The following is a 27,480-nucleotide window of genomic DNA, read 5'->3' on the forward strand; positions in this document are numbered from 1 at the left end:
ATATATATATATATATATATATATATATATATATATATATATATATATATATATATATATATTATTATTATTATTATTATTATGTGCAATGCATAATTAGTTTAGTGTTGCACAGCTGTTGAAACAAATCCCTAGATCAACCTAAAAATAGTAAGTTACTACAGTGGTCAGATATGAATGGTGTAAATATGGCTTCAAAAGACTGCATAGCAGTTATTAAAATTGCAGTAACGTTACAAGTTTCAGTTATCACTTAGGACAGCCATGATAGTAGCTGATAGCCAGAGGCAATTTTGAAACATTCATGATACTATACCAAAGTCCTTATATCGATTGGGTATACTCTGTGTCATTACTCTATTACAATGACACTTTTATTATGTTCATAACAATCGCTAACTGTATTTTTCTGACAATAAGTTTCAATTTATTATATATTACAATATTTATTACACAAATAGCCTCCTTAAAAGAAAAAATATATTACTACAGAGATCATTTGAACACTAGAGGTCCTCCTCTGAACTGCTGTAGCAAAGTGCCTGGCAACTTTACGACAACTGTACTTACATGTGTTGCTTTAACGACACACGCATTCGCTTTACGGTAGAGTGTAGCATGTTGTTCACTGATGTTGACGTTTTTATCTGTGGGTTGATGATCTAACGAACTGACAGTTTTAGTGTTTATAGTATACAAGTTGTGGATTATTTGTAGATTGTTTCCAAGATGGGAAAGCCGAAAAAGAAGAGTAAGTATTTACTGCTAATTTTAAGCAGGACGTATTCTGTTAGCTGCTAAGAGCATGTTGTAATGTCTAAACTTTTATAATCTACTATGACCTGGGTATTGTATGTTTATGGGATTTATATATCTCGGTTGTAATTGACATAACCAGTTTAGTAACTGTTCGTCACTATTACAATGTCAATGTGGCAAAAAGTTAACAAAGTTTTGTGAATGAATGCACATCATGGGATTCTTGCATACTAAATTAACCTAAATTAATTTCTGGGAAATAATTTGACTATGAGCACACATGGAATTACTATTGTTTTCTTTTTACTCCAAAACATCAATCCACATGTGTGTTAGGTGTAAGGTTTATGATAAAAGGTTGTATCAATCAAAGCTGTCAGTCCATCCCAAGTAACTAGTTCTGTCCTTTAACAAGTCCTTAACAGTAGTGTTGACACAAGAGTACACATAGAGATTTGTGTTTCTCTAACATGACCTGTCTGCTTAACTCGGAGCTTTCTGTGTCCACAACAGGTGACTTGAGCCGTGCAGAACTGATGATGATGACAATTGCAGATGTCATTAAACAGCTGGTTGAGGCCCATGAACAGGGAAAAGATATTAACCTTAACAAGTCAGTACATTTTAAAGATTAATCTATTATCTTAAAGGGTTAGTTCACCCAAAAATGAAAATAATGTCATTAATTACTCACCCTCATGTCGTTCTACACCCGTAAGACCTTCGTTCATCTTCAGAACTCAAATTAAGATATTGTTGATGAAATCCGTTGGCTCTATTGAGAGCAAAGCCATTTAAACTCTCAAGGTCCATAAAGGTACTAAAAACATATTTGAAGCAGTGTTTTGAAAGTGGCCCATATAGATATTGTTGAAAAGTCAGTTTTTTGGCGCACAAAAAGTATTCTTGTCGCTTTATAATATTAAGATAGAACCACTGAACTCACATGAACTGTTTCAAATATGTTTTTAGTACCTTTATGAACCTTGAAAGTTTGAATGGCTATATGCTCTCAATAGAGGCCTCACTGAGCCAACAGATTTCATCAAAAATATCTTAATTTGTGTTCGGAAGATGAACGAAGGTCTTGTGGGTGTAGAACAACATGAGGGTGAGTAATAAATGGCATTATTTTCATTTTTAGGTGAACTAACCCTTTAAGCTTCAAAAACACAGATGGAACTGATTTCTTTCTGGATAACAATAAACCAAGAGACTGACAACTAAAATTATGTCTTTATAGAGTCAAAACGAAGACATCAGCCAAATACGGTCTCTCTGCACAGCCACGGCTTGTGGATATAATTGCTGCAGTGCCGCCTCATTATCGAAGAGCCTTGGTGCCCAAATTGAAAGCCAAACCCATCCGCACTGCCAGTGGGGTAAGGATGGCTTGTTGGCCATTTGTTATTTGTATTGGGCTGACGTAAAGATCATAATATAGAAATGAAACCAGTGCCCATACTTTGATTTAACTTTTCTTTGTAGATTGCAGTTGTTGCTGTGATGTGCAAGCCTCATCGTTGTCCACACATCAGCTTCACTGGCAACATCTGTGTGTGAGTATGACGAGAATAATGTGTCCTTGTGTTTCTTTTACACTACCGTTCATAAGTTTGGGGTCAGTAACAATTTTTTTTTTTTTTTTTGAAAGAAAGAAAGAAAGAAATTAAACACTTTTATTTTGCAAGGATGCATTAAATGAACCAAAATATAATGTTATAAAAGAGTTCTATTTTAAATAAATTATGTTCTATGGAACTTTATTCATCGAAGAATCCTGAAAAAATGTATCATGGTTTCTACAAAAATCTTAAAATATTTTTGTACTGTTTTCAACATTGATAATAATGATAAATGTTTCTTAAAGGGATAGCTCACCCAAAAATGAAAATTCATAATTTACTCACCCTCATGTTGTTCCAAACTTATATAAGTTTCTGCTGTTTTGCACAAAAGAAGATATTGATGGTAGTCATTTACTTCCATAGTATTTTTCCCCTACTATGGAAGTCAATGGATATTGTCAACTGTTTGATTACCAATATTTTTTAAAATATCTTGGATGTTCAACAGAAAAAAGAAACTCATACAGGTTTGGAACAGCATTTTGGGGTGAATGAAAATAAAAAATGAAAATTTGATGTTTATCTGCTTACCCCCAGGGCATCCAAGATGTAGGTGACTTTGTTTCTTCATTAGAATACAAATGATGATTTTTAACTCCAACCGTTGCGGTCTGTCAGTCGTATAATGCATGTCAATGGGAACTCCATCTATAAGAGAAAAAAAAAACATACACAGACAAATCCAAATTAAACCCTGCGGCTCGTGACGACACACTGATGTTCTAAGACACAAAACCGGACAGTATTTATATAATTTTTTACCTCTAAAACACCACTATGTCCAACTGCCTTGTGCATCCGGTTGGTGAGGTCTGAACGCGCTCTGACAACGGAAGTGATGTCTCGCACTCATTGAAATATACAGTATATTCTGCCGTCATCAGAACGTGTTTTCAGACCTCACCAACCGGATACACAAGGCAGTTGGACATAGTGGTGTTTTAGAGGTAAAAAATGATATAAATACTGTTCGGTTTCTCACACAAACCGATCATTTCGTGTCTTAGGACATCAATGTGTGGTCATGAGCCGCAGGGTTTAATTTGGATTTGTCTGTGCATGTTTTTTTACTCTTATAGACGAAGTTCCCATTGACATTGGCATTATACAACTGACAAACGGCAACGGTTGAAAGTTAAAAATCATCATTTGTGTTTTACTAAAGAAACAAAGTCACCTACATCTTGGATGCCCTGGGGGTAAGCAGATAAACATCAAATTTTCATTTTTGGGTGAACTATCCCTTTAAGCATGATTTCTGAAGGATCATTTGACACTAAAGACTGGAGCAATGGATACTAAAAATGTAGCTTTGCTATCACAGGTATAATTTACATTTTAAAATATATTAAAAAAGAAACAGTTTAAAATTTGTTAATGTTTTACTGTATTTTTGATCACAAGAGACAAAAACCTTAAAAGTCTTACCAACCCCGAACAGTAGTGTGAATGTATTCATTCAACTCATGCTTTTATACAAAATGACTTGCAAATGAGCAATTTTACAACACAAGCTATTCATCCTAAAAAAGGTGCCTTGAACCTTTCCATGTGGGCCTGCATCTTGTTCAAGCATATTAGCATTGTGTATCAGTTGGTGGGGAAACTTTTATGAGCAGGATATAATGATAAAACTGGTCTCAGTTTTGGAGTTGACATGGTGTGTTTTTGTTTTTATTTGCTCAAACAGCTACTGCCCAGGGGGTCCGGACTCAGATTTTGAATATTCCACACAGTCTTATACTGGATACGAGGTAATTATCCTTCTGTCTCCCAAAGCAATGCTATCACACATATTTTTATGAGTTTTCCACTGGTGTCGTGCAGTATGCTTCATTTTGACTGTCTATTCACACTCTCACCTAGCCCACATCAATGAGAGCCATCCGTGCACGATATGATCCCTACCTCCAGACTAGGCATCGAGTAGAACAGGTGAGTCATCTTCACAGCTCATGTTTATCAGCTGCTTTTTTAGTACAGTTGCAATCATAAGGGATCATTTACTACTTAATGGTTTTGATTTTACGGTTTAGATCTGCAGGGTTGATGATCCTCTCAGCTTTTCCACTCATTTAGATGGTGTTAATGTCATTATGCTGCTGTGTTTGCACATCTAGCTCAAGCAGCTGGGTCACAGCGTGGATAAAGTGGAGTTCATTGTGATGGGAGGCACATTCATGGCTCTGCCGGAGGAGTACAGGGACTATTTCATCCGTAACCTCCACGACGCACTGTCAGGACACACGTCCAACAATGTCACTGAAGCTGTCAGGTACCAGCACCCCATGATAAACTTGTCTGAGTGATAGAATCAGGCCACTCTTAATTATGAGATTCATGACACAAATTCACAGCGCCAGGAGAGGGCAAGAAACTGTCTATCACCAGTGGGTGCTATGCCTTAGGAAAGACAGCATTCTCTGTGGAAGAATGTGATTGTCTTTTTAAAAATTAGAAAGTAAGAATTACTTCATAATTTCTGTTATTCGTCATGAAATGTTGCTTGAAATTAAGTTATAATGTAAAAATTATGAATGATTACAATTCTATGCAATTTTGTTTACATAAATAAAAATAAAAAAACACAAACTTAGTTAATTTAGGCATCACAAAAACAATAATCATTTTTTATTTTCTAATTTTATTTCTCATAAAAAAGCATGCACAGTACAACATGCAGTGAAATGCTTTTAAATGTACATAAAAAACAATTAAATCAATTAAATATCAGCTGATATATAGAGATATATATATATAATATATATATATATATATATATATATATATATATATATATATATATATATATATACACTGCCCTCCAAAAGTTTGGAAACACCCCTGGCAAACTATGGTTTTGGACCACATTTTGCAAATGTATTAAAGTCACTCAACATTATCATTGAAGACCAACAATAATATAATTTTCATTTTGATTACATAATAATGGCAATATATAAATGTCAAAGTCAGACATGCCCCTTTGCCAGATGTGATGCCTGGTTACTGGTTTAAACTTGGCCCAGGTTAGTAAAAGATTTTTGGGTCAGCACACCTTAATAGCTTCAACAATTGATTGCCAATTAAAATTAGAATACAATGAACTAATTAGAGCCCAGTTTAGGTCAGATAGCTGCTAATGGTGGATATTTTGATGAATCGAAAATTTAAGTTTTTTTTCTATGTATAAACTGTTTATGCAATAAAATATGTTTTCGTAATTTGTCTCATCCCTTATCAGTGCAAAATTATCACAAATTAAAAAGGATTCATGCCAATATTGTCCAAAACCCCACTTTTCTAGGGCATTTCCAAACTTTTGAAGGGCAGTGTGTGTGTGTATATATATAATCCAGCTACTCAGCAACAAAACACAGTTTAGCATCTATCAGAAGTGCAAATAGTAGCATTGTGCAAATTGACAAAGTGCAGTTATGTAAATAACAGCAAATAAATAATAAGCTTGGATACTAAAATATTTCTATAATTATAAATCTAAAAGTATAAATATATAAATATTAATTTTAATATTCTTTATATATATCAATACTGATATATTGACCAATAAACTATGTGGTACCGATATATCATGAATGCCTACTCACTACTTTTCTTCAGAATTATTTATACATAAATGTACTTGTCTTCAACCAATTACACAACTGGTCCAAGATCAGTTGATAAGTGCAGGAGTTAGATAAAAGTAGATGGATTGCAGCAGCTGTGTTGTCTTATTATGTGTATCTGGGGAAAATCACTAGGTAATAAGCTCTGACCTGGGATCAGTGCTTATTGCTGCTGGATAATTTAAGTATTTATAAGCAAATTGAACAAATGCAGCACTTGGATCAGTTAAAGCACAGTGCCAAAACCCCCTGGTGAGCAAATTTGGTAGGGTGGCACTGTTGGGAGGAAGAACTGGTGCTTTTGGACTGGTCTTCCACTATCAGAGCAGCTGCATTGGCTCTGCTTTCTGCGTATTCACAGAACAACAAGACAGAATGTGAAATTTGGGCTCTTTGCTTAAATGATGAAGACAAGACAGGATAAAGTATGTTATCAGTCACATCTCCTGATCTGTTATTTAACAGTTTAGCCGGCATTAACTTGGCTAACCAAGCAAATAAAAGCCTTGTTTTCACTTTGACCATTAGTCTTAAGACCGTTTAAATAGGTGATGTATGCGCGATTTCTGTGCCACTAACAACATCAGCCGAAACTGAAAAAAAAAATATTTTATAACTTTTTATATATTTGTTAGGATTTTATATTTTTTCAGACAACTTGTTTGCATCAGTTTTGGCTCAGACACTGTTGACCACCCCTGTGACATCAGCTCCATGAGTAAAGCAAATGCTTTGATGTTAGAATGAAAGCCAAAGGAGATGATTGTAAGATGTGGATAGACTGCCACTGCAGGGCGCTGTTAGTTTATTACTGCGTTTTTGTGTTATTTATTTTCTTGGTAAGAGAGAGTGTGTGTGTGTGTGTATGTGTGTGTGTGTGTGTGTGTGTGTGTGTGTGTGTGTGTGTGTGCACGTAGGCAGAGGTCCGCAGGATTGTCGGCACACCACAGCTTATCAGCGGGTTTGTTAAGATGACACGATTGCTATAATTGTTCCGCCGGCTAATCAGCCAGAGATGGGGGAGACAACGGTTCGATTTCAGGCACATTGCTTATCTTAGGAGGATGTGTGTGTGTGTGAGTGTGTGAGAGAGAGAGAGAGAGAGAGAGTGAGTGTGTGAGGGAGAAATACAAAAAAAAAAGTACAAATGAAAAACGCTCTGTTGGTTTCATAACTATTTTGTCTAAAATCTGGAGCAAGAAACAGGAGCTAAATGGACAGAAAGAGTTTTTGGGCTATTAAATGTCCATTAAAACTTCAGAACTATGCTAGGCATGACAGGAAGCCAAAAACCACACATTTCTGAATTATTATTAAATTGACGCAAACCAATTCTGTTGGCCAATTGAAGCCAATTCAGTCGTAAAATAGTTTTCATGTTATCATCTGAAACTATAATAGGACGATTTTTCTATTTTGTCATGCATTCATTTAGACTTTCACAAAAGCCTTTTTTTTAAAAGCCATTTTAAAAAGACATTCAGAAGTTTGGGATCAGTTTTTGAAAGACGTCTCTTATGCTCAACAAAGCTGCTTTTATTTGATCAAAACATAATAAAAATAGTAATATACTGTTTTCTATCTCAATATATTTTAAAATGTACTTTATTCCTGTAATGAAAAAGCTGAATTTTCAGCATCATTACTCCAGTTTGCAGTGTCACATGATCCTTCAGAAATCATTCTAATATTCTGATTTGGTGCCCAAGAAACATTCATTATTATTATCAGTGTTGAAAACAGTTGTGCTGCTTAATATTTTTGTGGAAACTAAAACATATTTTTCTGAAATTAGCATTTATTTGAAATATAATCTTTAAAATATAGTCTATATAGTCTTTACTGTGACTTTTGATCAATTTAATGCATCCTTAATGTGTCATAAATAACATACATATAAATACATACATACACATATAATATAGTATCCAAATTTCGGAGTTGCTATTGATTTTTTTTCTCAGGTACTCTGAACGCAGTAACACCAAATGTGTCGGCATCACGATTGAGACCAGACCCGACTACTGCCTGAAGAGGCACTTGAGTGACATGCTGGCCTACGGTTGCACCAGACTAGAGATCGGCGTACAGAGTGTTTATGAAGATGTGGCTCGTGATACCAACAGGTCAGAGTTGGCTGCTTTTAATATGAAGGACTTTAAATGGAGGCGCCATAGATGAGTGTTTGGTATTTGTTTAAACTTGATCATGGGATGTTAATTCGCATAACATCGGTGTTAAGACTCATTTTGTTCCAACAGTTTCTGTCTCATGTTGGTAATTGCAGTTTACTCGCTTGATTATGTGTCATTTAGGAATCACTTCAAGGCATTAGGAGACTTAGCAACTATGCTAATTACACTATACTTACACCCTTTGGTGTAGTTGTAAGCACTTTGCTGAAGGACACAGTGGGATTTTATCAGAGACCTTTTTAGCAGGACAGATCTTTAACAGTTAGCCTCAATCTTGTGATATTTCTAGATCTATATCAGATTGTTCAAATAAAAATCATAATTAATTGGAAAATGTACATTTTTACCTAGCCATATGACCATACAAAATTCAATCCTACAAAACACTGGAGGATATTTCTATTTTTAACTGCATGCTTTTTATATTGACTTTATGTTCTTTTTCTAGGGGACATACAGTTCGGGCTGTGTGTGAATCTTTCCACCTTGCAAAGGATGCCGGTTTTAAAGTTGTAGCCCACATGATGCCAGACTTACCCAATGTTGGCATGGAAAGAGACGTGGAGCAGTTTATAGTGAGTACTTCCTGGATCATTTTAATTCTGCAGCATTCAACAAAAAACAACATTCATAAAATTAGTAAATAGTACTCCTGTGCTATATTTTGTATTTTTTTATTGTGAGGAACAAATTTTGGTATTCACTAATAATCTTTGGTGTCATTCACATTCATACTTAAATACTTTTATTCAGTATGCATTAAATCGAACAAAAGTGACAGTAAAAAAATGTGTAATGTTTCAATTTCAGATAAAAACTATTCTTTTAATTTTATTTTAAATAGTATTTCACAATATTATAGTTATTACTGTTTATTTTTATCAAATAAATGCTGCCTTGGTGAACATAAGAGTCTTCTTTCAAAAACATAAAAAAAGTTTCCAATTCCAAACTTTTGAATTATAGTGTATATTCAAATAAGCATAACAAGACATGTCAAAGCAGGTTTGATATCAGGGATGTCAAATATCACTTTGAATATGCACATTTAAATCAAAAAGGTGAGATTTTCAGTGAATAACAACTTAAATTTTAGTCTGTTCCTCACACAAAGTAATTGTATGCCTTCATAAGACTTGTAATATAGCACACAAGTAGTATAGACTACATTTACGATACATTTATGGTGATTTTTGACAATTTTGGAGAAATGGCATTGAACATTCTGCTAAATGTCTCATTTGGTGTTTCCTTGAATAAAGAAAGCCATGCAGGTTTGTAGTAAATAATAAAAAAAATAATAATAATTTCAAGACCCTTTCAGAAGTGTTACTTCAATAATCATGTTTGAAAGGATTTCTTCAAATAAGGCTCAAATGTACACTTCAAAAGGATTATGGGAAGTTTTGTAATTTATGGTCCTCATACTTATAACTGTTTTTTTTTTCTGTAAGAACTTTTAATGTAAATGAAGTGAGGAGCTGAGAGACAGACGACTAATTCCTCATGCACAGGTTTATCTCTGTATACCTCACAGGTTACGCAGGTGGTTTACAAAATGTCATTTTCATCAACTAAAAGAGTCCAATTAATCAACATTTCTGTGAAATAGCTGTTGGGATATCCAAAATTTCCATATTGCTTTCGGGTGCTCTTAATTTTGACACTTGAAGTAGAAGGAACTACTAAGTCACAGTCATCATCAAGCAGACTGCCCAGAGGTATTAGGACAAAAATTAGAATAGAGAAATGTTGCTCCTTTCTAATAGTTTGAAGTAAAAATGAATAGCAAAATGAATATCACACAGCCCTAGGTTACAATGCAAAGAGGCAAACAAGAGGTTATACACAAGACGTATAGTACAGGAACACCATAACACGACTATCCCAAGGAAAATGTCACTATTATCGGGTGCAGTAGCTAATTGTCACATAACGGGAATGATGGGTGAATGTAAATGAAGTGGGGAGTGATGTGCCATGGCAGGCTGCGCTTTTATGGCCCCTGTCAGTGTCCAGCTGTGACGCATTGGTTCGCATTATCAGGGGCTTCATTACGTGAAGTGAATAGAGCATTCATTATGGTGGGTTTCATTACCGAGGCATGGAGATCCAATCAGTGACTGTGCTCTGGAACCTATTCAAAGTGCTTCTCTCTGAAAGACTGTATTAAACACCAACCAGGAGCAATCCAGGTGCCAACAGGTTTCTTTGATGTCTTAAGCGAACGCTGTCAGTGCACGATCTCGGGAGTTGAGCGATTTAAAGCTGGTGATTATTTCCCATTAGGAGAACAGAAGAGCCTAGAATGAAGTGAGTGACATTAATGTTGCATAAGAAACATCATGATTAACAGTGCAATTATATAAATAATATTTTGCATTAACACTCACATAAATGCCACTTAACTGTAGAAGAGAACCATTAACTTTTTATTGCAAATCATCTAATCTCTAGAGTCTATGAAGGCATGTGTCTCTAAAGCTAAAAGTCTTCACTTAGATTTTTACATTGTTGTACCAAGCCCACATTACACCTACCTCATTTCCCCTTGGGAGGCTCTTTTCGCCTCCACACTGCTGCAATCAACTGACAGCTCCAAAATATTTGGACAGCAACACCATTTGTACTCTATTTGTACAATTTGTAATTGTAGTGTTGCAATTAGAGGCTAATAGAGCAAACAATCTACTTTATTCTAAAATATCCTCTTTTTTACACTTTTGTCAAATTTTTTTGTCCTCTTTTAATGTTAGTCAAAGTTTCTTGTACCAAAAAACAGAGAACTGTGTATTCTGATGAAATAAAATATTACTAGTGCAATTATTTTAACAAAAGCTCTTAGTAGGGAAATAAATTTATATTTTCCCTGACTGCTTCTTTTTGTCACAGCTCAGGAAAGTGTCATGGGATTTGCCATGCCATGACATTATTTCCTGTGACTCAAAAGTAGGGATGCACTGATATTAAAGGTGCCCTAGAATTAAAAATTGAATTTACCTTGTCATAGTTAAATAACAAGAGTTCAGTACATGGAAATGACATACAGTGAGTCTCAAACTCCATTGTTTCCTCCTTATATAAATCCCATTTGTTTAAATGACCTCAGAAGAACAGGCAAATCTCAACATAACACCGACTGTTGCGTAACAGTTGGGATCATTAATATATACGCCCCCAATATTTGCATATGAGAGTGCGAGCAATTAAAGGGGCCGCAGCCTGAATCGGCGCATTTTTAATGATGCCCCAAAATAGGCAGTTAAAAAAATGAATTTAAAAAAAATATTTTGAGCTGGAACTTCACAGACACATTCAGGGGACACCTTGGACTTATATTACATCTTGTAAAAAAATGTTCGATGGCAACTTTAAAGTTCTGGCTGATACTGATAAGAAAATTAGTTATCATCATGCTTTCATTAACCAGTTAATGACTGATAGTAAAATTCTCGTTGATACCAATAATTATTTTCATGCTATGGTCATTAACCGATGAATGGCCAATAGTAAAATTCTGGTTGATACCAAAAAGATGATTAATTATTTTCATGTTATGGCCATTAAATGATAAAGGACCGATATTCTGGCTGATTCTGGTGAATAATTTTTTCATGTTATGGCCATTAACCGATAAATGGCCGATTAGTAAATTTCTGGCAGATACCGATAAGATAATTAATCAATTTTCACTTTTTGGACATTTACCAATAAATGGCCGATAGTAAAATTCTGGCTGATTCATTATTTTCATGTTATGGCCATTAACCGATAAAGGACCAATATTAAAGTTTTGTCTGATACCAATAAGATGATTAATTTTTTTCATGTTATGGTCGTTAACTGATAAATGGCCGATTAGTAAAATTCTGGCAGATACCGATAAGATAATTAATTTTCACCTTTTGGACATTGACCGATAAGTGGCCGATAGTAAAAATCTGGCTGATACCAATAAGATGATTAATTATTTTCATGTTATGGCCCCTAACCGATAAATGGCCAATATTAAAGTTCAATACTATTTTATATAATTTTTTTTTTTTTTTTTTTTTTAAATGCTTGAAACTAAAATAATTTAAAATGTTACATAATTTAAAAGTGAATTTAAAAATGTATATTCATTCTGAGATTTGCTGAAGATTATATTTAGTAATGTTTATTAAATTATTAGCATTATTTGTATTTCTGTACCCTCTGCAGTTAAGCATAAGACACCCCTTCTTTCTCATCTGTAGATTTGGGTCGGCATGACCATATACCGGCAAACTGTTCCATGTGTTCGTCCGCACTGAGTTCCTGTTGTTTTGTTTCCCACTTCATATTCCTGACCATATTGTTGCTTTCCTAATTACAATGAAACTTTGTACTATGTACCAGCAGCACCCATACGTTTTGACAATAATCGGTTCATTGCTTTGCCGATTTTCCTCCCAATTCCTTTGGATCCATTTCACACATAAATTTCAATGTCTATAAAACCGTCTCTCTTCACACACCTGTTGTGATATCTATGTGATAGAGAGCCATTAGAAGGCAGTTTGTCAGAGCGAGAGAGAGAGAGAGATTAATGGCTCTGGAAGGTGGTCTCTGACCCCATTGCTATCAGCTCCCCTCCTCCGCCACCGTGTGCCCACATAGCCTCACCTGTGTCACCCACCGGCAGCGCTCGGCTAGTTTATCTCACCTAACCTGCTTTCTCTGATGCTCGTGCTCTCCTCTTCCCCTCCCACTTGCTCGCTCACTCTCCGTCACGCCTCTCCCTACCTTTCGAGACGGGGACCTGACGGCGCTATCTCAGTATGTGTGTGCGGTGGAAAGGAGCGTGGCTTGGTGATAATGGAATCCCATTACTGGCTCGTCTGACTCTCACTTCTCACTTATCAGACTGTGTGCAGGCTTCCCTCCCTACATAATAAAAATAACACTCAGCGTAAATATATCACACAAAGTCTCATTTCATTTGACTCTTAGAGTAAGGAGAAGCTCAAACTGCAAGGCTAGTCGTGACTCGAGTAATCCGTCGTTTCAGTTTGCCTTTGAAAGGCAACTGTTTTTGTTTGTTTGCACTATTTAGAGTCACTGTTTAGTTTAGACCCATGGAGTCATTGTTTAAATGCACCAGTGTCCAGTTTGATGATTCGCTAGTATGTCAGGAACTTGGACAGTTCCAATTAAATGACCATTGGCATTGTCTCTTTGATTGTAACGGTTTCATTTCTAAATGTGCTGCATGAACCCTGAGGTTCTCAAAGTGACGGGTAAAAAAAAAAATCTCACTATTACGTGTTAAGAAACAGACGTAAGCAGGATCAGTGACGGAAGTCATGAGCCTTTTTTTAGCAGTTTAACAATTCTTGAACTCATGAATGATGTTACATTCCAATTACGTTTGATCCATTAAGTGAAATGAATCAGTATTGTAATCGGTATTGTAATGAGAGTACAAAATCTACCAGCATGCAAGCTGAGTTTGCTTATATTCTACTTAAAATTGTATCATGAATCTCATACAGCTTCTAATTTCCGTTAAGAGATATCTTCAGTGGCAACATTTTGGAAAAAGATTAAAAGTTTGATAACTAGTAAAAGATATCTTTATTATTTTGTGCTATAATAATTTGGGAAGTTTGTGAAGTCTTTCATATGAGTGGGTTAGTGGCGGCAGAATCCACTAATTACAGAGCAGTGTGACTGATATTATGCTTATATATCAAAAATAATTAAATTTTATGATGGCAAATGAGATATAAATAGGTTATATATTGTATAAAACTGCTTAAATTAAAAACATATTTTACACAATATTTACTTAGAATTCACTACTAAAAATGGAATTGAAAATGTTTTTTATGCATTGGCATTCATTGCTCTGTAGTGCACTCATTAATGGGCCTAGATAAATAAGTCTCATGTTATCACTGCTCTGCAAAAAACATCTCTCATCTCTGTCCCCAGGAGTTTTTTGAGAACCCTGCATTCAGACCAGATGGGCTCAAACTGTACCCTACGCTGGTGATTCGAGGCACTGGACTGTATGAGCTGTGGAAAACGGGCCGCTATAAGAGCTACTCTCCCAGTGCATTGGTGGACCTGGTAGCACGAATATTAGCGTTGGTCCCACCATGGACTCGTGTGTATCGTGTACAGAGGTAAGAGAGACTTAATGTAAATTCATATAGTGAAAATACCAACAGAGTATCTAAACGTCACAAATTGACCGCACAAACTTGGAGGATAAACTAATTCTAAACATCACTATGAACATGTTATGGCTGATTATTAGCCAATATTAAAATTTTTACTATTTTGTATAAATAAATTAAAATACTAAAAACTATAACCCATTGAATTAATAAAGTGAGTTTAACCATAACAGTATTTTTTTGTACTATTTGAAATAGGGTAACACTTGAAAATAAGGTCACATTAGTTAAAGGTGCCCAAGAACAGCTCAAAATACCCCATAGATTTTTTTAAATTAATTTTTTTAACTGCCTATTTTGGGGCATAATTAGAAATGAGCCGATTCAGGGTGTGTTGCCCTTTAATTCTCGTGCTCCACGCCCCAAGAGCTTGCGCTTACCTTAAACAACATAAAAAAAGTTCAAACAGCTAATATAACCCTCAAAATGGATCTTTACAAAGTGTTCGTCATGCAACATGTCTAATCGTTGTAAGTACAGTGTTTATTTGGATGTTTACATTGATTCTGAATGAGTTTGAGGCTATGCTCCGTGGCTAACGGCTAATGCTACACTGTTTGAGAGATTTATAAAGAATGAAGTTGTGTTTATGAAGTATACAGACTGCAAGTGTTTAATAATGAAAATAGCGACGGCTCTTGTCTCTGTGAATAAAGTAAGAAACGATGGTAACTTTAACCACATTTAACAGTACATTAGCAACATGCTAACGAAACATTTAGAAAGACAGTTTACAAATATCACTAAAAATATCATGTAATCATGGATCATGTCAGTTATTATTGCTCCATCTGCCATTTTTTGCTATTGTCCTTGCTTGCTTACCTAGTCTGATGATTCAGCTGTGCACATCCAGACGTTACTGCCCTTGTGTAATGCCTTGATCATGGGCTAGCATATGCAAATATTGGGGGCGTACATATTAATGATCCCGACTGTTACGTAACAGTCGGTGTTATGTTGAGATTTGCCTGTTCTTCAGAGGTCTTTTAAACAAATGAGATTTATATAAGGAGGAAACAATGGAGTTTGAGACTCACTGTATGTCTTTGAACTCTTGTTATTTAACTATGCTGAGGTAAATTCAATTTTTGAATCTGGGGCACCTTTAATCAGGGTTGCCAACTCTCACGCATCTGGCGTGACACTCACGCTTTCAGCATCAATCTCACGCTCTCACGCACACGCAAGAAATGTCACGCCAAAATCCATTCTTCTCCCCTCTCAATCCGTTACTTTCTGTTGATGACAGGAGAGGAGTTTAATGCCCACAGCTGTTACATCTCCTTACAACGTTCTCACTGCAGTATTCTCTGATCGTTGATTGGCTGAAAACCTTGCACGTGATACGTCAGTTGCGTGTGAGAAGTGAGAGAGAGCCCCGGCCGCGCGCGCGCACTCAATATACAGAGCAGAGCGGCCAAAGCACAGAACGTCTTCAGCACTTCCGGATCATGCACACTCCGCCGCTGGCCAGGCTGCTTCTGCTTTACACACCATGGCCGTTATTTTCTCGAGAAAAGGAGTTTTCTCATAGCTTTGCAACGCAATACTCGTTCCCTTATCTCTCAGGGAACCGAGGTTACGTAAGTAACCGAGTAACGTTACGTTATATACGTTTTATTATATAACAACCGATATGACAACTTTAGCACATTTATCAGCTATACATTCATTCAGTGTTTTCCATTAATGACCCTCTGCTGCCGCCACTGTTTCATAATGAACTGAAAACTTAAAACATACTACGTTTGCCAACGAACTAAAACTGTGATATGGCTTTGTGCCTTTATAAAACAGCAAAAGACAGTGATTAAGTATATACAGTCTGTGTGTGCTGCGTGTTTTAAAGAGAAGAGCGCGCATTTGTGCACGCGATCAGCTGGTGATCAAAATAAAAGCGCAAGGATGTCTTTTAAAAAGAAATGAGTACAAAAGTATTGTAAAAAAAAAAAAAAAATGTTTGAACCCTTTTTAATGTCCAGGTACAAGTCAATGCTGTTTCTTTGTTCAATTTGCACACTGTACATGGGTTGAAGCTCTTAATTTTGAGTTTCCAGAGTGCACCAGATTGATGCATTTAACCTTAAAATGTACAAAATTTTCTTACGGGGGGGCATACCCCCGGACCCCCCTAGCAGAGGTACATCCAACAAAGTTTTACAAATTACAGTGTTAAATAATGTACATATTCATACGACAACAAAAGCGCCTTTCATGTCATTAAAGGTATTAATAGAAAATTGAAATGTCTTTGGACAAATATAGATTTGGAATAAGCCCCCCCCTAATGTTTACAATGTCTGGCTCCGCCCCTGTCAGGTAACAAAACTGACAAAAAATAAAATAAAGTATTTCACCTCAATGATACTAAGTAAACTGTGACTGACATTGATTTTTAAAATTAGAGTTACCAAACATTTTCTCCACGCAAACTGAAATTTTTACAAAGTCTCACTCCAGCCAAAGTCCCAAAGTTGGCAACCCTGCCTTTAATGTTAAAATATTATCTAACTTGAACTAACAATGAGCAATAGATTTGTTACAGTATTTATTCATCTTTGTTAATGTAAGTAAATAAAAATACAACTGATCATTGTTAGCTCATGTTAACTCGGGTCCATTAAATAAAATGTTTAGATGCAACTTTTGATTTTAATAATGTATTACTAAATGTTAAAGTTAACTAAGATTCAAAAAATGCTTTAAAAGTATTTTTCATGCTGGTTCATGTTAACTATGTTCTTAACTAATGTTAACAAATGGATTCTTATTGTAAAGTGTTACAGAAAAAAACGAATATTTATTTTGAGATTACATTTAATAGTGTTAAATTTGTGTTTTTAAAGATTAACTTGAGCATTAAATGATGGCAAATGTAATCTAAAAATGTAAAAATAGAGGAAATGAGCATTAAGTCAAATATCCAGTATAATTTGATGCCGATTAAATAAAAAAACTCTTAATATCAGTAACTGATATGGTACTGATGTATCATGCATCTCTAGTTTATTATTTATTCAAAAGAGAAGCATTTCTTTTGCCAATATTCATTCTAGTGTGACCACCATTTAGTTTTTAAACAGTTTTGAAGAAGTCTGATAATAATCTGTGTCCTTTTTCAGGGATATCCCCATGCCTTTGGTGAGCTCTGGTGTGGAACATGGAAATCTGAGAGAGCTGGCATTGGCCAGAATGAAAGACATGGGCACTGAGGTAACATTAAACTTTTAACCATTTAATTTGTTTACCGTATTAATTCAAGGTCATTAATTGCAAACCATGTTGTTGACTCCTGCAGTGTAGAGACGTACGAACCAGAGAAGTGGGCATACAAGAGATTCATCACAAAGTTCGACCATATCAGGTAATTCATGTTTGTTGTCCGCAATTAGCAGAAACTTGTTAAAGGGTTAGTTCATTGAGAAATTAAAATGCTGTCATTTATTACTTACCCTCATGCTGTTCCACATTCGTAAGACCTTCGTTAATCTTTGGAACACAAATTAAGATATTTTAGTTGAAATCCGATGGCTCCATGAGGCCTGCATAGGGAGCAATGACATTTCCTCTCTCAAGATCCATAAAGTTACTAAAAACACATCTAAATCAGTTCATGTGAGTACAGTGGTTCAATATTAATATTATAAAGCAACGAGGATATTTTTGGTGTGCCAAAAAAATAAATAAAAATAACGACTTATATAGTGATGGCCGATTTCAAAACACTGCTTCAGGAAGCACCGGAGCATAATGAATCAGCGTGTCAAATCAGCTGTTCGAAGCACCAAAGTCACGTGATTTCAGCAGTTTGGCAGTTTGACACGTGTTCCGAATCATGATTCGATACACTGATTCATAACGCTCCAAACCTTCCTGAAGCAGTGTTTTGAAATCGGCCATCACTAAATAAGTCGTTATTTTGTTTTTTTTGGCGCACCAGAAATATTCTCGTCGCTTTATAATATTAATATTGAACCACTGTACTCACATGAACCAATTTAAATATGTTTTTAGTACATTAATGGATCTTGAGAGAGGAAATGTTATTGCTGGCTATGGAAGCCTCACTGAGCCATCAGATTTCAACTAAAATATCTTAATTTGTGTTCCGAAGATTAACAAAGGTCTTACGGGTGTGAAACGGCATGAGGGTGAGTAATAATGATAAATGAATTTTCATTTTTGGGTGAACTAACCCTTTAAAGCATGTACAGTTATCAACAGAAAGAGATTCGTTTCTCTCATAGGTCGAGCTGATCCGCAGAGACTATGTGGCTAATGGGGGCTGGGAGACCTTCCTGTCTTATGAGGACCCCGGGCAGGACATTTTAATTGGTCTCCTGCGCCTTCGCCGCTGCTCACCACAGTCCTTCCGGCCTGAGTTGAAGGGTGGTGTGTCCATTGTTCGGGAGCTGCATGTCTACGGAAGTGTGGTGCCTGTCAGCAGCCGAGACCCCAGCAAGTTCCAGCACCAGGTAAAACACCGTATTTCTGACAGTAGCACACGGCAGAAACTGCTTTAACTTGATTTTACATTTAACTCTTTCCCCACCAACTTTTTTTGCCACCCAGCGCCAGCATTTTTTATCATTTTCACAAAAGTTTCATGGTCCCGTGAATATTTTGTTGTATGAATTTCCTAACATGCATTATATCAAAAGAAAGAACAAAGCCTCTGCTTAAAACAAAAAAGTTTTTTTTTTTTTTTCTCCAGTGTTTTATTCTAGCTTCAATCATTCTTTTTCATCATTTGAATGTGGGAAGGTTTCATAAAAAAAGCTACATTTTGAGCAAAATGCTGAAAAAATTTTGTCTTAAGACTACGTCTGGTTCGGATTCACAATGATGATCAAAACATAGATGGAGTAGATCCAGTCCATCAACACCCCCCAAAGCTTGCACAATCCTATACCTCTTCCTGGGTCGACATTTCATTCGGTAACGTTAGGCAGTCTTGATTTATACACTGTTATACAATGTTAATGATCACACAATTTTACATATGCATCAGCTTACATATGCTATCGCTTTTTTCTGCTGCTTCTTTGCCTTTGCTTTGATCAGGAGATTCAGTACTCTTTCAGAAGATGCGTAATACCGTTTAATAGTGAAAACACGGAAAGCCGGAAAATTCAGTCAATTCAGGAAGCGTTGTCTCATAAATGATGGAAAATTCCGTCAATGGTGGGGAAAGAGTTAAGGTACACTATGTAACTTTTGGCCCTCTAGCAGTTAAAAATCAAAACTGCATGCATTTTGTGGAAGAACAATATTTGAGTTGTGTTTGCTTGTGCATGAACATGACCCTTCATAATAGATAATGCTTTAGAATTAGAACTAATTTATCTGTTTTATTACGCGCCCTGTCGCAGTCTTTTAAAAATGGGTGATTCCTCGGAAGTTCGATATTTAGCTCTGTTTACAGATATGATGAGACATGCACAGGCGAGTGACGTATGTACGCGAAAACCAACCCGCTAGGTCTAAAACATAAACACTCATAATAGGCTTACCATAGTAAATCAGGGTAAGACAAGAATACATTGTGGCAGAAGGATCGATGTATCAACTCATTTCAATTTTGTTCATTTTGGACAAAATAAAATTACATTGTGCACCTTTAATGATGTCTGATGCCTGATTCCTCATGAAGGTCTCATTAGCAAAATGTTGAATTAAAATAAGAATAAAAGCAATAATAGCTGTGTGCGAGTTTCATCTGTTTTGTCAGTTTATGATTGATTCAAGGAGTTGCGGTGGCATGACATTTACATTTAATGATGGTTAAAAGTGTATATTGAAAACCTTTTCCTCTGGTGTGAGTGCTGGAGATAAATGTGTAAATTGGCCAGAATGCCTTTTTTATTTTCATTTAAGGCATATTTTTTCCCATTTATTGTACATTGTCTCACTGACTTGCATTCTCATATGTTCTCTTTGTGTCTCATATGTTCTCCCCGTGTCTATTTGTAGGGTTTTGGGATGATGTTGATGGAGGAGGCCGAGAGGATAGCCAGGGATGAGCACGGCTCGGGCAAATTGGCTGTTATCTCAGGTATCAAAAATATTCTCAGTGTTAACGGAAATGGCGCTTTCATTTTGCTGGTGCTTCTCTTGCCCTCGCTTGAAAAGAATGAATAGGAAATTTTGACATGTACCTCCCCAAATCAGCTGCAGGATGGAGATAACAGCAATTGGAAAATAAATGAAAATCTGCATTCATATTATTCTGGCTCTGACTATTTAATGCATGTCTGACAAAGAAAGCCAAGCGTCAACAGTAGAGTATATTGGACATACAGTGGGGTTCAAAAGGCTGACAATATATTCTGTTTCTTCTTTTATTGTAATTTTACTGTGTTTTTTGCTTTAAATATTTTGAATCTGGCAACATTGGCTGAAATTATAGTTCTTCTCACTGAACATAAAAGGGTGATTTGTTTTCTTCAATCAGAGAAAGTTCATAAGATATACATTAATATTACAATTTAAAATAACTATCTATTTTAATATATTCCTGTAATGACAAAACATGATCCTTCAGAAATCTTTGAATTGTTGTGTATTTTGTTTTACCCAAGTAAAACAATGGTACTTTGAAGCCATGTTAAGGGTTAGTTAACCCAAAAATGAAAATTCAGTCATTAATTACTCACCCTCATGTCGTTCCACACCCGTAAGACCTTCGTTCATTTTCGGAACACAAATTAAGATATTTTTGATAAAATCTGATGGCTCAGTGAGACCTCCATTGACAGCATGATAATTAACACTTTCAGATGCCCAGAAAGCTACTAAAGACATATTTTAAAACAGTTCATGTGACTACAGTGGTTCAACCTTAATGTTATGAAATGACGAGAATACTTTTTGTGCGCCAAAAAAAAAACAAAATAACGACTTTATGGTCGTTATCCGAACCACTGATTCAAACCAAAAGATTTGTAAAGCTTTGAAGCTTCATGAAGCAGTGTTTTGAAATCACCCATCACGAGATACTGTTAAATAAAGTCGTTATTTTGTTTTTTTTGCAGCACAAAAAGTATTCTCGTTGCTTCGTAACATTAAGGCTAAACCACTGTAGTCTCATGAACTGTTAAATATGTCTTTAGTAGCTTTCTGGGCATCTGAAAGTGTTAATTATCTTGCTGGCAATGACCTCACTGAGCCATCAGATTTTATCAAAAATATCTTAATTTGTGTTCCGAAGATGAACAAAGGTCTTACAGGTGTGGAACGACATAAGGGTGAGTAATTAATGACAAATTTAATTTTTGTGTGAAATAACCCTTTAATAATTTTTTTTTTTCAAATGAACATGTTTTAGTCCAAATAACTTTCTCCATGGTGCTTCCATTAGAGGATGGAAAATTGAAAAAAAAAAAAGGTTTTCTACCATAATTCTGAATTTTTGGTCATATGTTTGTTTCAGGTGTCGGAACGAGGAATTACTACAGAAAAATGGGTTATGAACTGGAGGGGCCGTATATGGTGAAAAACCTTTACTGAAGCAGAGAGGAATTCAAACCAAGATGCATCATATTTCCTGGACAATTTCATCTGACATGCAGGACACCGATTTTAAGGGCATCTTTACACCCCACCTATAATTGGACTGGGCATGAGGACTAGAGAGGGCGTGTGTGGTCAGCACAAAGCAAACTGCACTATTCTTCTACATGCCAGCCAAAGAGAGTTTTCTGTATGTGTTTTGTTATGAAAACCATGATGAGTGTTAGAAATGTACAACATTCTCCCTTGGCCTTAGTTCCCATTTTACAGAGTTCTCTCTCCAGTATACTTGCCAGTGCATTTACTTCTCTGGGTTAACACTCATTATTTTTTCATCACATTATTTTTGGTTTCTACTGACATTTTTGGACATAAAAGAGAAAAAAAGCTGAGTTCCTCAGCAGTTATCTGTTATGAAAGCACATATTTTTCATGTGGATTTGGGAGGGAGAAATAATTTATGCTTGCAGCTTAGTGCATTTGATTAATCCAGCATTTTTCCTGTTCTGTTAATTCTGAAGATGGATTAATTTGCATTTTCATGTTTTCTTGGCTTTGCATGAAAAGTGTTCATCTGGTCATTTTTTATTGTTAATAAAAGATATTTATCCAGGATTTCTGTTATCACATGATTATACATTGTCATAAATCGCATGTTGGCACGAAGGCAGGCGATTTGGATGAAGTTGAATAGACATAATACAGCCATCACTGAACATTCAAAGGAATTAATGGGAAAGAAATCATCTGCGGTGGTCTCCTGTCCGACTCCGATATGAAAAACTGTCACCAAAATGATTGAAATTCAATTGCCTCTATTTTTGACAGAATGAAAAGTTCACTGGAACTACTCTGCTGCGTTTTAGTGTCTGTCACCACACCACCAATTTCTGAGAAATGTCGTCCAGCGTGGCGAGACTCTCCTCCGCAGAAGACCTCATGATATGTCTGCTGATGGGTTTTTACTGCTTCATTTGACATCGCAATACCCGATTATATCGCTGTCTCTGCCTGTGAGTCAAGGTGTCAGGCGAATGATGACCTCCGTGATTTAAAGCCAAGCTCAGAGGTTTGTCATCAGAGAAATGGCTTCCAGTAAACGGCAAGATGTTGTTTTGCCACCACGATAAAGTGATGATTTAACAATCGTTGATATCGTAATTTCCCAGCACAGAGCCTTAGTTATGACTTTAATGGCTTAATAACCTCACGATTAAAACAAAGAACAGTGTGTCACCCTAAACACCAATCTTGCAGCTTTCACTAATTCTTAGGAAGTTTTAACCAGACAATCCCATACTGGATTTTGCTAATTAAGCTGGTTCATTGCGGTCATTATTCCTCGTGAGTGATGCAGAATTAATACTGATGTAGCCAATATGATGACCTCAGAGAAGGCTGCGTTTAGATAATGTGCATATTTCGACACCGAGGTCAAGATGAGCCATCGCAGTGTTTCATTTGCAAAGCAGCGATGCGTGAGGAAAAGGGCAAAGTGTCTCTAGAGATGGAAATGTCACAGATGAGATCCACTTAGAAGGATTCTCAGATGCATTATATTATTGCCGGTGAGGCTCCAAGGTTTCGAAACCCTCTGTGACCCTTTAACACTCTTTAAAGTCGTTAATATTCAGCTTTGGCATTATTATTGGCCTTCATCAACTCAACACTGCTCTTTGTCTTGATCACAGAGATCTGTTAAAAAAATTTCAGTTTTACAAAAGGTTTTTCATTTTCTAAACCTGAAAACTATTGAACACAAATACTACAAATCCAGCCATATATCGTTTATATCCATCACAAAGGGAGACTTTAATTTCCTGTAAAAGATGGAGTATTTTCCCAAACCAAAAAGCCATTTGAAGCATCCTGCCGTACAAACAAAACCAACAAGACTGGCCACTAAAGCGGCAGAAACCAAGACGGTCTTGTCGGTGGAAAACAGGCGATGTGAATGATTGATACGTGCGCCATCTTTCACGGATACACATTAGGGGAAACCGAATTATTTCCAGTCCTATCTAGATGCTAAACATGAGCCACCAGCTAAGAAACTTCAAAGGTTTCGGGCATTTTGACTTTCTATAATTACACTGTCGCTTCAAAGTGGCGATTTGTGGTGTGACCGTTCTGAATGCGTCGTTTGCTGCGTCTGACAACACGACTGAAACGGATTATGACTGGCTATCCTCATAAGCATGAAGGCTGTGATATGTTTTCTACAGATAAAGCAAGTTTGGACTTGGAAGAAATTCTTCACACAATACTGTATTGTTTCCCTTGTTTTGTATTGTTCTTTAATAGTCTTTTAAATAAATACATAAAATAACATTTTAATCATTGAAAACACCACAAAATAGAGCAAGTTATATTAATAGGGCTGCATGGTGTTGAAGAAAAACACGACATGATAATGCTTTAATTCTGTATAATTAAATTATATTTAAAAACTGTAAATTATATTACTAATGTTAATGTTTTAAAGGGTTAGTTAACCCAAAAATGAAAATAATGTCATTACTCACCCTCATGTCGTTCTACACCCGTAAGACTTTTGTTCATCTTCGGAACACAAATTAAGATATTGTTGATGAAATCCAATGGCTCAGGGAGGCCTCTGAGAACAAAGCATTCAAACTCTCAAGGTTCATAAAGTATTTGAAACAGTTCATGTGAGTTCAGTTCTATCTTAATATTATAAAGCGACAAGAATACTTTTTTGCGGCAAAAAAAGTATTTTCAAAAATATCTATATGGGCCGATTTCAAAACACTGCTTCAAAGCTTTACGAATCAAATCAGTAAATCGGAGCCCCAAAGTCACGTGATTTCAGCAGTCTAGCCGTTTCATAGGAGATCCAAATCACTGATTCAAAACAAAAGATTCATAAAGCTCAGAAGCTTAATGAAGCAGTGCTTTGAAACATCTAGATATTGTTGAAAAGTCGTATTTAGTTTTTTTGGTGCACAAAAAGTATTCTTGTTGCTTTATAATATTAAGATAGGCCCACTGAACTCGCACAAACTGTTTCAAATATGTTTTTACTACCTTTATGGACCTTGAAAGTTTGAATGGCTATATGCTCTCAATAGAGGCCTCACTGAGCCATCGGATTTCATCAACAATATCTTAATTTGTGTTCCGAAGATGAACAAAGGTCTTATGGGCGTAGAACGACATGAGGGTGAGTAATAAAAGGCATTTTCATTTTTGGGTAAATTAACCCTTCAAGTTCTATTTGAAATAATAAAGCATCACTACAACTTCTGAATCATGTGAACAACAGTGTTTACTCTAGCATTACATAATAAAAAATTTTTTAGCAGTGTAAATAAACAATTAAATACCACCAACTCTTTGACACGTATATATATATATATATATATATATATATATATACACATTTTTTTAAGTATTAAAATAATTTTTTATCACAAGCAGTTGCGATATTTCAATATACTGTGCATCCCTATATTCTAATTGCATTGAAATTATAGTACAATTCATAAAGCATCATACAGTAACAGATACACAGCCCTAAATTAAAATGCAAGGCAAGTAACACATAAATCTATTTTCAAGTCTCAATTTCCAACTGGACGAACAGTACCACATCTGTTCGAGAACTTTTATTGGCCTCATCTTCAAGTTATTCAGTAGACTGGATGGTAGAATGCTGCTCTGAGGTCAGTGCAGCTCTATGGCACGCTGGACCCTCTTCTCCAGCTGGTCTGCAGTGGGCCGGGCGTCAGGGTCAGAATCTAGCATGTCCAGCAGTAGCTCGCACATAGCGTGGTTTGGAGGCGGCGGCAGTGGCGGAGCACGTCTTGCCCTCATAGGGATGGTCAGCTGTAGGTCGGGATTCTGACACAGCGCTTCACCTAACGGGGTGAGCCAGCGGCCTCGCATTACATATGCACCTACAGCAACAATAAACAGGAAACTCTGTTATGCTTAAGCAAGAAATGTTATGCTTAATCAATTTTGAAGCATTTTGTGAAACAGGTCCTTCATTCATTCCTGTGAGGAGTTTCCTTTGATCTCTGCATTTGAATTTGCCCCATTCATTAGAGTTCAACACTAAAAAGCGGCAACAAAAACAAACCAATGCATTTCTTCAAAGCACATATCTTGCCTAGCTCAAATTCATTATTATTCACAAAACTTCAAGGCATACCCACCACACTGAGAGGTTAATGAGAGGAAAGATGTTAATTGCCCTTATATAAATAAGCTATGACATCTGACCTTTTTGTATGCCTGCTAGCAGCACAGAAAGTCGCTGGGTTCGAGTAATTACTGAGGACTGCCTGAATAGCTTATGCACTCCATCCAGAACCTGCGTCCTCAGACCACTTCACATTATCTCAGTTATTATGCATTAAGTTAATGGGCTACTATGTCAAGCACTCAACAACAAGGCTTTCTCACTGATCTAAAGTGGTCCGGATGAGGTAAGCAGTAAGAGGAGTAACCAAAATAGCCACCTGCCTGCCAATGCTAGTGAAATGAGGCTCTGAAAATTGTGAATGTCTATTCCTGTTCCTATTTTTATTCCCATTCCTGTGAAGTAGCTGTGACAATCACAAGATGCTGGGTTTTATATTAATCAGCCATTATAATACCTCATTTACTACATATTCAAGTTCCTATTTCATTTTAATCATAAAAATACATGCATCATGGATCCAGATTGATTAAGTAACAAAGTCAAAGACCTTAAAAACATTAAATGGGTAATGCTAAATGAGCCAAAGTATTTTCCCCCCTCGTCTCACCCAGTTGTTCTTGATTGGTGCCATCTTCTAGGAAAATGATTCTCTCCAGCACAGCCCAAAAAAGCACACCCACAGAGAAGATGTCAGCCTGGGCTGTGTAACTACGGCCTGCCCAAACTTCTGGAGCCATATAGAAGTCTGAGCCGCAGGTGGAGGAAAGAGCCAGTCTATTCCGGACACCGTCTGTAGGATTGTCCACCATCTTACTGAGGCCAAAATCTGCCACCTGTGATACATGAGGAGGGAGGTAACATGTTATTAATAACTAGAATCATCTTTCAGACATGGGGTTATATTAATATATTAATTATATTATTTTATTAATATTAATTTACACATTCATATTAAAGTGTTAGTTCATCCAAAAATGAAAATTCTGTCATTAATTACTCACCCCAATGTCGTTCCACACCCGCAAGACCTTCGTTCATCTTTGGAATTTTTGATGTAATCCGAGAGGTATATGACTTGTCCATAGACAGCAATTTAACAGCCACTTTCAAGGTCCAGAAAGGTACTAAAGACATTGTTAAAACAGTCGACGTTGTTGAATAAATTTGTTATTTTTGTTTTGTTTTTGCGCACAAAAAGTATTCTCGTCATTTCATAAAACGACTGTTTTAACGATGTCTTTAGTACCTTTCTGGACCTTGAAAGTGTTGATTATATATTGCTGTCTATGGACGAGTCATATACCTCTCAGATTTCATCAAAAATATCTTAATTTGTGTTCTGAAGATGAACGAAGGTCTTACGGGCGTGGAATGACA

At 36.1% G+C, this 27,480-nt stretch overlaps 2 protein-coding genes across 2 annotated transcripts in view; one reads left to right on the plus strand and one right to left on the minus strand.

The window, feature by feature from the left end:
* Positions 1-602: 602 nt before the first annotated feature.
* On the plus strand, positions 603-22,541 carry elp3 (elongator acetyltransferase complex subunit 3). Its single transcript, XM_067383107.1, has 15 exons — positions 603-751; positions 1,273-1,372; positions 2,003-2,141; positions 2,248-2,318; positions 4,078-4,141; positions 4,254-4,322; positions 4,508-4,662; positions 7,981-8,142; positions 8,660-8,786; positions 14,170-14,363; positions 17,543-17,633; positions 17,719-17,784; positions 18,668-18,895; positions 20,394-20,475; positions 21,853-22,541. The coding sequence occupies exons 1-15, from the start codon at positions 730-732 to the stop codon at positions 21,927-21,929; spliced, it is 1,647 nt and encodes a 548-aa protein (XP_067239208.1). The 5' UTR covers positions 603-729; the 3' UTR covers positions 21,930-22,541.
* A 2,591-nt stretch (positions 22,542-25,132) lies between these two features.
* si:ch211-63o20.7 (Serine/threonine-protein kinase pdik1l-B-like) overlaps positions 25,133-27,480 on the minus strand; it is a 5,659-nt gene continuing 3,311 nt past the window's right edge. The window contains exons 3-4 of the mRNA XM_067383108.1: positions 26,711-26,936; positions 25,133-25,852 (exon numbers count right to left, since the gene is read on the minus strand). Of these exons, the coding sequence (XP_067239209.1) occupies positions 25,620-25,852; positions 26,711-26,936 (459 nt within the window). The 3' untranslated portion in view covers positions 25,133-25,619. The remainder of the gene's footprint in view (positions 25,853-26,710; positions 26,937-27,480) is intronic.

The sequence above is a fragment of the Chanodichthys erythropterus genome, chromosome 4, assembly GCF_024489055.1.
Source record: "Chanodichthys erythropterus isolate Z2021 chromosome 4, ASM2448905v1, whole genome shotgun sequence".
Classification (NCBI taxonomy): Eukaryota; Metazoa; Chordata; class Actinopteri; order Cypriniformes; family Xenocyprididae; genus Chanodichthys; species Chanodichthys erythropterus.